The 11373-nt window shown below is 41.4% G+C and overlaps 1 protein-coding gene across 1 annotated transcript; it reads right to left on the bottom strand.

The window, feature by feature from the left end:
• Nucleotides 1–3719: 3719 nt before the first annotated feature.
• LOC310671707 (uncharacterized protein C17orf67) lies at nt 3720–8405 on the bottom strand. Its single transcript, XM_083428146.1, has 4 exons — nt 8266–8405; nt 6965–7065; nt 4280–4400; nt 3720–4161 (listed from the first exon to the last, which is right to left on the bottom strand). The coding sequence occupies exons 1-3, from the start codon at nt 8312–8314 to the stop codon at nt 4284–4286; spliced, it is 267 nt and encodes an 88-aa protein (XP_083284272.1). The 5' UTR covers nt 8315–8405; the 3' UTR covers nt 3720–4161; nt 4280–4283.
• Between the last annotated feature and the right edge of the window lie 2968 nt (nt 8406–11373).

Genomic DNA, 11373 nt, shown 5'->3' with positions numbered 1-11373 from the left:
AACCCAGTTAGATGGCAGGGGTACAAATAAACAGTGGCGTAGCATGGGGGGTGCAGGGGGGGCCGGCCGCACTGGGCGCAACATCTGGGGGTTAGGGGGTGCAAATCCACGGGTTAGGGGGCGCAAATCCACGGATTAGGGGGCACAAATTACTTGCCTTGCCCCAGGTGCTGACAACCCACGCTACGCCACTGCAAATAAATTATGATTATAATTACGATTATGATCCATTTTCAACAGAGCTCAGCAACAGAAGTGCAGAAGTGTATTGAGGCAGCACCAGGTGTTGAAATTATGCACCCCCTAAGAATTTTGCACCCAGGGCAACTGCCCCTGTGTGGACCCCCCCCCCCCAAAAAAAAAGCTACGTTACCCCCAGAACCACTTCTACTTCACTTTCATTTTGGGGCTGGTCACACTTCAACACATCCTTGTATATACCCATAAAGTACTCCTGGTGAGTTTTTTTTTGCACCTCTTAGTTACTGAACTAAGGCAGATTCATCTACAAATTGTCACTGTATAGCAGATAAGAACTCCTGACTCCCATGGGAAAACCACCATTGGTACCATATGTAAGCAAGGAGCAAAGCATGCCTTGCAATCATTTGGCAATTTGACTGAGACTAAGTGATTTACCGGGGAGGACCTGGTTGGTGGCAGCAGGCTAGTGGTGTACGGGTCAATAGTCCGTGAGATGACCGTGGGCTCTGTATGGATGCCACACATTGTACTTTCACACCTGGGTCACTGCATGCTATATTTTAGACTCGTGATCTGGCGAAACAACTCCCCCGTTGGACTGTTGAAGGAGGGTGGGAATGGGGAGCGGCAGATCTGCAAGCAGCTATTACAGCCACATTTATAGAGTAACAAGTCACTGCCTAGTGAAAATTTCTACCCACACTCATCATCGGATTCAATGAAGAAACACCAAAATAATGAAAACAAGCTTTGTTTGAAGCAGGTTTTATATGAGGCAATTAACAGAAAGCTAATGCTGAGCAAATGGTTGCATTTAATTACAAGGTAATTAGCAAAACTACTGTCATTCAGCAAATCTTCCAAATCCGCTACGTTATTTGCCCCTGTGGCTACTTATTAGTGAAAGCTTCCAATTTCCTTTTCTACCCTAAAGTGGAAGTTTCTGACATTTGGAACAAAATTGCAGCTATGTATTCCTCAACTTCGAGGAAATATGTGTGTGGGCACACACAAACTTGCATTCTTGAAAGGACATCTCTGAGGACACAAGCTGTTTTAATTAGAAACTACCCCTATTTGTACTGCCCAACTGATACACGAGACAAAACCCTTCAAAATGTGCACTTCTCCACAATAATGAAGGACCAAATGATGTGCACAAAAAGGCATTGTACTGGAGGAAATGGCATTCCAAAAAAAAGGGTAGATCAGTCAAAACTGCGTTCAAATATGTGTGCATTAGGAGAAGTTTGCAATGAGACGACGAATCTTCGTGGGGATTTTTAAACAAAAATATGCACATTGCTGCGGAAGTGCGGAGAACGGAACTTAAGATCAGAAAAAAAGAGAGAGAAACTGAGGGGAACAAACAAATAGACATAGCGGAAAAGGAGTGGGGGGAGGGCAGCCAGGTGAAAAAATGGACAGGGCTTCTGCACCATTACTAGTTGTGCAGAAGAAGAGGTGATTTCAGTGGGTCTGCTTGCCATTTAAGCTTGTGATAGGAATTTTGAAGTCTTAGATATATGGTAATGTTCATAAGTGTACCAACCAAGCACATACATAGATCAGCACAGGAAGGCCAACCTGGAACCATTTTGATTCCTAAACTGGCCAAATCTTTTCTCTGCAAGGTCAAAATGGAAAAGCCTCCCCATTGTCTTTTCCTTCACAAATCCTGTCTTAAGGGTATGTCTGTGTTTGAATAGGGTGTGAGCCTGTGACCTGGCCCAGGAACTAAGTATTTATCATTACAAAAGACTGGCCAGGCTACCCAGGAAATCCAATCAAGTAACCTGCCAGACAGGAGATAAACAAGGGCAGGAGGAAAAAAAAACAATATTAAAATTTCTGTTTTAGACCGCCTTTTCTGTGATGTAGGTGTGATGTATCTGAGGGGTGGTCTTAGGTTACACCCCTTCTGTGATGTATGTATGATGTTTCTGGTCTTGATCTACAGGGTGGGAATTTTTAAAGTCTTTATAAGGCCTTGCATGCCATTTTTCTGGGTCCCTCCTCTCTCCTGCAGGTGAGGGGAGCACCCTGTTGCAACAGATCAATAAAGGCCAAGCCTACAGGCTGCTGTTTTGCTCCACATAATCCTGGTTGGTTTCTTTGTTTTTGTCCAAGGGAGCCCTCAGATTTTTCCGTTAACAAGCTACACCTGCTGAAATCCCCGCTTCTATGCAACTAGTAGGGGTACAGAGTCCTGCCTTCTTTTGCACCTGGTCTTGCTAGAGAGGCAGTATAGATCATTAAGATGCCCATCTTCTCTGGGATTACATTTTATTAAACTGGGTAGGATTCAGTTCCAAATCAGGCATCAGATCAGATTATACATTATAATTGGTAAAGAATGAGCAGGGATGGGAGATGGATGCAGCCCAGTTCCATGCATAAAATCAGAACTGTAGAGTTGGAAAAGACCCTGAGGATCATCTAGTCCAAATAGCTGTCTCATATGGGAATCAAACTCGCAGCCTTGGCATTATCAACACCAGGCACTCTAACCAACCGAGCAATCCAGGAATCCTCAGTTCGAAGGAACTTGCGCCCAAGTCAATGGGCAAAGCATTGCAGTTGAAGGAAACTATGCCGAGGTACAGGAAGTCCTTGGCATAGCTGTCAACTTTCAGATTTGGAAATAAGGGAACAGCAGCCTCGAAAATAAGGGATCAGCAGCCTCAGGGACAGTCTACGGGATATCTAACAATCTGGGATAGCAGTGGGAAGCAGCGGAGGATAAAGACCTTCTGGGAAATGATATATAATGAAATGAAAAAGGTATTTAAATATACCTTTCTGAAGAAACCAGAGGCCTTTCTCCTAGGCATGGTCGGCCAATTGGTGTTAAAGAAAGATAGAACCTTTTTTATGTATGCTACAACAGCAGCAAGAATACTTATTGCAAAGTACTGGAAGACACAATAACTACCCACCCGGGAAGAATGGCAGATGAAACTGATGGACTATACGGAAATGGCGGAAATGACTGGCAGAATCCGAGACCAGGGAGAAGAGTCGATGGAAGAAGATTGGAAAAAAATTAAAGTATATTTACAGAAAATTGCAAAATAAATGAATGTTAGAAGTATATTGGAATGAAGTTATATGGTTTTAGCAGAAGGGTTATTTAAGAATTTGAATATTAAGTGTTAATGTGTTAAATTGGAAAATTGAAAGTTAAATTGTGTTAAGATAAATTATAGAACAAAAATTGAAGAAGAGGGAAAGGATTTGTCGAATTAGATAATTAGAACTAGAAAACGAAAAAGGGAGGTGCGAGGAAGTTGAGGAAATAAGCTAACGAAAGATTTGGATATAAAAATTTGGATGTGTGTTTTTGTTTTGTTTTTTCTTATGTTGTATTGTTGTATTGTTTTCTTTTTTCCTTTTTTGTTGTCAATGTACTGTTTGTTGAATTTATGTATTATTGGTTTTTTTCTCATTGGTTTTTTTTTTTTCTTTATAATTATAAAATACCTAATAAAAATTTTATTAAAAAAAAAATAGCAGTGGGAAGCAGCGGGAAACGGTGCTGGAATAAGGGAATTTCCAGCAAAAAAGGGGAAGGTTGACAGCTATGGTCCTTGGTCGCTGAGGTTGTTGATTTAAAAACAGATGCTGACTTAAACCACTTCAGGTGGCTGCATTTTGAAGAACAAGAATAGCAACAGAATTCTTAGGGATGTCTAAGGAACCTACCGCTTTGTAAACTAGAAATCACGATTCCATGTTTCAGAGAGAGACAGAGGCCTGGGAGATTGCACAAATGTATACCTGTGCTTTTTCATCAAAATGAAGCGCTTATCGTCGTTACCAAGAAAGCTCAGCTAAGTAGCAGATTAGTCTCCAAAAACACCCAAGCCTTGGATGTTCTACTGGCATAGACAGTACTAGGTGAATCTTGTCTCATTTAACGTTGACGGTTTCTTTTCCCCCACACAGAAGGATGATCTGGGAAGAAATATTGGGAAATGTTATCACAACACCGCAGTGCAAAATGAGGTTTCTGCCCCGAAAGAAATAGTTCAAAATGAAAAGAAGGCTTGCTGTCATTCAGAAAGGAACTGACCCTTTTACACCGGGTGAACTATATTCCTGTTGCAATGAGGGAGGCAGTGTGGATTCAGCCAGTGCTCAAAGAATTGTTCTTCAGATCTCTGTTCCAGTTGCTGGAGGTAAAGCAGGTATTCCTGTTAAAGGAAAGTATTTTTTTAAAGCCACTCAGAGATGGGCCACTGAGTCTGTTGGTTAGATGTACTGAACCACCTTAGAGTGACTGTTGCTTTACCCATAGTATATGCTAAGAGCAAACTTATTGACCCAGTTTGCACGTAATGCTAAGCCAAACTATGGTTTAGCACGAATGAGTTAACATGCAGGTTCCCAGAGAGATCACAGCTGCTTCTCTTCCTTTTGCCCTGCTGCTACTATGTACAGTGGTACCTCGGGTTAAGAACTTAATTCGTTCTGGAGGTCCGTTCTTAACCTAAAACTGTTCTTAACCTGAAGCACCACTTTAGCTAATGGGGCCTCCTGCTGCCGCCGCGCCGCTACCAAGCGATTTCTGTTCCCAGCCTGAAGCAAAGTTCTTAACCTGAGGTACTATTTCTGGGTTAGGGGAGTCTGTAACCTGAAGCGTCTGTAACCTAAAGCGCCTGTAACCCGAGGTACCACTGTACTAAGCCATGGCTTAGTGATGTGTCTGAATTCCGGCTTGTGGTTTATCTCACTTCAGGCAAAAAACAAGCTGTAGGTTTGTTCTATGACTTATCCCTCACCGTTCATGTGTAGTGAGACAAACGCTAAGCCAAACCACAGCTTAGCTCACTATAGAGCAGTAGAACTGAAAGAGGAGCAAAACAGCCCCAATCTTCTCTCCAGGAACCTACACATTTGCACATTTCTGGTACTACCCTTATGAGAAAAACCCCACCCCACCCTCCCACTATATATAAGGGTCTGGTGACTTCTGTTTCAGTGTATCTGAAGAAGTGTTCATGCGCACGAAAGCTTATACCCAGAACAAACTTAGTTGGTCTCTAAGGTGCTACTGGACAATTATTTAAATTATTTCGACTGCGTCAGCACGTCAACACGGCTACCTACCTGAATCTGTTTTATTAAACTCAATTTTATTAAAGGTTTTCAACGTATAATACAACAAAAACCAAACTAATCTGCTATCTAAAGAGAACAAAATAATAAAAAATGAAAAAAGAGAGTAAAGACAAAGAAGAAAGAAGAAAAACACTCACACACAAACAAAATTTTATATTCTGTCAACTTTCTATCTTAATCTTCCTTACACAGTGATCCACATCTTCCCAGCTCCCACCTGGGACAGCTCCCATCTTTCTTAGCATCACATCCTGGAAAAAACACTCTATTCTGTCTCTCTACTATCAATTTTCTCTGTGTATGTATCTCCATATCATAGTTATAAGTAGTATGATTTAATATTAATTTTAAAAAACTATCAAAAATTAAATAATAAGAAATAAACAAAGAAGAAAGACCTAATCAGGTTTGTTTGTTTTTAAGTATCAGTAAATAAATACAGCACATTTTAAAACACTGCGCAGAGACACCTAGATCTCCATTAAGGCAGAGGTCACCTGCATGATCGCCCCCTCCCATGCCTGCTTTGCATTTAAGGCAGTGTTCTCTGGTACAAACGGGACGTGGGTGGCACTGTGGGTTAAACTGCAGAACCTAGGACTTGCCAATCAGAAGGTCAGAGGTTCGAATCCCCACGACGGGGTGAGCTCCCGTTGCTCAGTTCCAGCTCCTGCCAACCTAGCAGTTCGAAAGAACGTCAAAGTGCAAGTAGATAAATAGGTACCGTTCCGGCGGGAAGGTAAACGGCGTTTCCGTGCGCTGCTCTGGTTCGCCAGAAGCGGCTTAGTCATGCTGGCCACATGACCCGGAAGCTGTTCGCGGGCTCCCTCGGCCAATAAAGTGAGATGAGCGCCGCAACCCCAGAGTCGGCCACGACTGGACCTAATGGTCAGGGGTCCCTTTTCCTTTACCTTTACCTCTGTGGTACAAGTTGCTTGGCTTGCGGACAAATCAGAGACAACATGAAAAAAGAACATGATGGTGTAATGTGGCCTCGCTTCACAACAGTTTGTAGTGAATGCTGTAAGACCAAAGTCCCTCCTGTGTGTGAATGGTAGTTGAAGGTCTGTAAAGATGAATAAATGACAAGCATATGGAATATATGAGACTAAAAGGGTAGACAACTGGGGGGTGGGGGAATCCTGGTCTCTTTTATTAAGTTCCTAAAAATGATCAGTAATGTAAATATAGAATTACAGGCTTAATATTATAGTGGGTCGTTGTTGTTTTTAAAAAATGAGGATTTGTCGTGCATACTCTTCTATCCTTCATTTTGTACATTTAAAGCATTGCTTGATTGGTGCCCCCTTCCTGCAGATGAAATACAGCTTTCTTAACTAAAAACTGAGCCATTTTGTTAGAATGGAGTAGCAGGTGTGTACAGTTATTGATTCTCAGACCTGGAAAGCAATGGCAAGAAGTCGCACAGATAGAACACAGAGGTACATTCAATCATGCCGTTGTAGAAATGATCCGCTTGAGTTTATTTTGGCAAAAAAAGTGTTCAAAAGCTTAACAATAGAAGCTTTGTGCTGATTTTAATGGTTTGCTTAGAATCTGTCGCATTTAAAGATAAGCCAGCAAAAACAAATAACCTAAAAGCATCTGTTTTACTTAACTGAAATATTAAAATCACCCTCATTGGTTCATCAGGGAAGCCAGCTTTTCTTGGTCTGTCTTCACGACGGGTTCTCAAAAGCTGCTTGGCTTGTTTTTCTGGTAGTATTGGCGAGGCATCTTTTTAAAAAAGCGAAATGGACAAGAATAGTTAAGTTTTCAGGTACAGGATAAAGTGTTTGGAAGGCTTATATTATAGATGTGTGCGTGTATCTCTCTCTCTCTCTCTCTCTCACACACACACACACACACACACATATATATATATATATATATATATATATATATTACAATACACAAAGTGTTCTTTCATTACAGTGCCTTCTCAGGAGGATATTACATTCCAGGAGGCATGAGTGGAATCTGAAACCATTTTTAATAATAAACTAGGGCTTGTTTATAAGTTGGATAGGTTAAAGTAAACAAAACCTACATAGAACCACATCTCTTCACAAAATTAGGAAAGTATAACGGCACCGTCTACTTGTGATCAGATTTACTCTTTTTCCATTGGGTACAATCCACTGGGGTGTGCGTGTGTGCATGCAAGCCCCATTGAAATGAATGGAAGGCGTGCTCTGAACAGCCCTCATTCATTTGAACACAGTATGTGCAGGAGAACATCCTGGTTAATATTGCACTTCATCGTCTAAAGGGCTGCTATGCAAGATAAAGGCATTTATTTTATTGATTGATTGATTGCTCTGAGAGCCTTATCTAGGCAAAGAAACAGCATGGATCACTGAGCAAGAGCTGCAGTAAAATACTGGCAATTAAAAAAAAACAGGTTTACAACTTTAAAGGACCCTGTGCAACGTTTTGTCGAAGTTAAGTGCACTGAATTCAAAGGCAATCACTCCAAGTTAAGGATGCATAGGATTGTAGCAGCTCGGTGAGATCTTAAGCATATTTACCCAGAACAAGTACATAAACCCTAGTAGGAAGTGTGTTCAAGAGAACAGCAGCTAGCAGTTTGTTTACTGATCTCTGACTCTAATATCCACAGGATGGATCTCTTTCAGACTGCAATCCTAAGAACACTTGCTGGGAAAATAAGCTCCGTTGAATTCAGCGGGGCTTACTTCTAAGTAAACATGCGCAGGAATAGGGCTGATATTGATCTCTATAGATTATCTTCCACACTAGCCCGGTTGTCAAGCTGTCAAAATTAAAAGGCTGCAGTGTAACACCACAGTAGGAAGCTCAGCCAGAATCGTGGAGAAAATTTCAGTAGCAAAATACAACAAGCCAGTCTGCTGTCTAGAGCTCCCGACAGAATAGTACATATTCCCTTCCACCCCCATTGCTAATAATACCTACCTACAAAAATGGTTAGAAGGGTCAAAACAATAACAAAAGCTGTCTTCATTTTGATTCTGCTGCTTCTTAGTCTGCTCCTCCAAAATGAATTACCCCGACGGAGGTATTAGCCTACTTGAGGCAGCTACGTCAGTCACAGATGTTTGTTTATTCTTTGACTACTATGACTTAAGAGTATGAGTTTGAGGACATCTGGTCCTGGGTTTTGAATATGGCTATTGTGAGCTTTTGACATTCTTGGGGGGGCTAATCTATTCCTTGGGAAAAGAAACAGACAGGCCTTCTTTGCAGTATTTCAACACTTTTAAAAAACAAAACAAGACATGGAGAGGAGCATCAAAAGGGCAGAAGTAAACAAGGAGGAGGGTGTCTGAAAGGTGCTGTGTGCCAAGATGTATCGCCTGAAGTGTTTGTGTGTGATTATAGAGAAGGAAGCTAGCTCAGGCAAACACACTGTCTACACCAGAATCATTATGATCAATTGTTTCCAAAGAAGAAGAGTTAGACCATGGGTAGGCAAACTTAAGGCCCGGGGGCTAGATCCAGCCCAATTGCCTTCTAAATCTGGCCCGCGGATGGTCCAGGAATCAGCATGTTTTTACATGAGTGGAATGTGTCCTTTTATTTAAAATGCATCTCTGGGTTATTTGTGGGGCCTGCCTGGTGTTTTTACATGAGTAGAATGTGTGCTTTTATTTAAAATGCATCTTTGGGTTATTTGTGGGGCCTGCCTGGTGTTTTTACATGAGTATAATGTGTGCTTTTATTTAAAATGCATCTCTGGGTTATTTGTAGGGTATAGGAATTTGTTCATTATTTTTTTCAAAATATAATCTGGCCCCCCACAAGGTCTGAGGGACAATGGACCGGCCCCCTGCTGAAAAAGTTTGCTGACCCCTGAGTTAGACTCTGAAACAGGCCAGATGGCCCTAAGTTGTGGAATTTCCTCGCTACAAAGATGTATCTTGTACCTTCACTTTGGCACCTGAAACTTGTGTTTTCAGGACTCATCCTATTCCCATGGCTGCAGTTTGTTTTAACTGTTTTTAGTACTGAATTTTAATAATAACAATAACAATAGCAACAACTATTATTATTATTATTATTATTATTATTATTATTATTAATTATTTATACCCTGCCCATCTGGCTAAGTTAAACTGTTGTAACCTGTCATAGGACCTGTTGGTGTAGGGGTGGTTATAAAATTAACAACCAGGGCTCGCTACTGAAATTCCTACACCGTGCCGAATTCTCCTTTCTCCCCGTTATATTCAGTTCAACTTACTCCTTGCCCTAATGTCATTAAAGTGTGGCACTTTCCTCACCCAACAGGCAGGGGAGGGTGTGTATGAAAAACAAACATTGTGCCAATTAGCAATGGACCATATTGAAATAAAAATTCATTTTTGTCATCATCTTCTGGAGTTGATGCGGGATGATGGCTGTGATGGTTTTCGACCCAGAGCCTATATCATCCAGGAAACCTTATTGTGGGCCTTGAAGGGCTGGCAGAGGGGAGACAGGGTGGGGAAACTGCATTCTATTGACTCGCTTCTGGTGGTGTTTCAAGACAACAGCATCCTACTGAACTTACCAAGATCCACTTTTGTTCCATGTGCAGTCTAGGGCTGCCAGCTTCTGAACTTGGAATCTGTAGCTGCAACAGCAATTTGATTTGAAAAATGAACTGGCAATTGCATTTGGCTCTATGCCATTTAAAGTATTACCCATTCACTTCTGCATTATCAAACCTCTATTAAAGGCTCAGGAAGAAGCTGGGCTGTGATTCTATTTACTTAGCCAGTTGGAAATACAACTTATACCATGCAGTTGGGCAAATGGGTTTAGGCATCAGCCTTTGAATGCGGCTTCTCAAGCTCAGCACACAAACAGCACATCTCAGACAAGTATTCCATTTCTTCCTCATCTTCTTTCAATTTAGCTCCCTCTAGCGGGATTGCAATCTGCCAATCCACTTTCTCTGTAATAAATCCCTCTGAGGCTAGCTCCGCTCAGTAAACCCACTTGAATTAACATGCATGACTAATTGAATCTGTTAATTTCAGTGGGACTACTTTGGGTAGGTCTTCGTTGGGTACAACACTTTAAGAATTTAATCCTGCAACAAATGGATTGTGGTTGTGATATAATTAGGGAGGGAAAACCCCTCCTGATAGCACTGTTGATATTGGTCTTTTAGCTTCACTTTATGTTTGAATTACAAGGTGAGGAGCACCAGACCCTTCAAGTGTCCCTATTTTCCAAGGACAGTCCCAGATTACAGAAGCCATCCCGGTTTCTGATTTGAACCAGGAATGTCCCACTTTTCTTTAGGATGACCCTATTTTCATCGGAGAAATGTTGGAGGATATGGAGTTATGTGTGACACCTGAGCCAAGGAGATAAGTAACTACAATCTTTAGAAGACATGTGACGGCAGCCCTGGATAGGGGAGTTTTTTTAACGCTTAATGTTTTATTATGTTTTTATATATGTTGGAAGCCATCCAAAGTGGCTGGGGCAACCCAGTCAGATCGGTGGGATATAAATACTACTACTACTACTACTACTACTACTACAAGCAACAACAACAGACGAGGAAACCCCACTTTCATTGGAGAAATGTTGAAGGGTATGTATTATTTTATTTTCTTCCCCATTCTTTACCAAGACCCCAGGGTGGGTTACAGCAATTTTAAAACACTGTATAAAGCAGTTTTAAGCAAATTACAGTCAAGAGAATAAGTTAAATCCTATATACAGTACGTGTCCATTGTCAAAGATCAGGGTGAAAAGGGGACAACATCTTCAGCGTACAAGGAAAATGCATGATGGTGTCTATCTATTGGGAAAGCCAGATGGGCAAGATATAAACAAGAAAAATTATTACTATCATTATTATTACTTTATTATTATTGTTGTTGTTGTTGTGGAACAGGGTGTCCCTATTTTCATCGGAGACACGTTGGGGGGTATAGAACACCCGTGTCTTTTGGGAAAGGCTGACTTTTTCAAAAAGCAAATAATAGTCAAGAGAAAGTACAGTCCAAAGCACAGGCGGGAGGGGAGTCAGTGACGCAGAGCGGGGCGGCAGGTGATCAGCTC

Source organism: Podarcis tiliguerta (assembly GCF_965153285.1).
Source record: "Podarcis tiliguerta genome assembly, chromosome: 2".
NCBI lineage: Eukaryota > Metazoa > Chordata > Lepidosauria > Squamata > Lacertidae > Podarcis > Podarcis tiliguerta.
Note: the sequence above shows the minus strand (reverse complement) of the source record. Positions and strands in the feature narration are given on the sequence as shown.

Excerpts from the sequence above, each read along its gene's own strand:
- LOC310671707 (XM_083428146.1), bottom strand. The coding sequence starts at position 8,314 with ATGAAGACAGCTTTTGTTATTGTTTTGACCCTTCTAACCATTTTTGTA. Across the intron at positions 7,066-8,265 it reads CCTTCTAACCATTTTTGTAG|ATGCCTCGCCAATACTACCA; the intron begins GTAGGTATTATT and ends TTTTTTAAAAAG. Across the intron at positions 4,401-6,964 it reads TCCCTGATGAACCAATGAGG|GAATACCTGCTTTACCTCCA; the intron begins GTGATTTTAATA and ends TTCCTTTAACAG.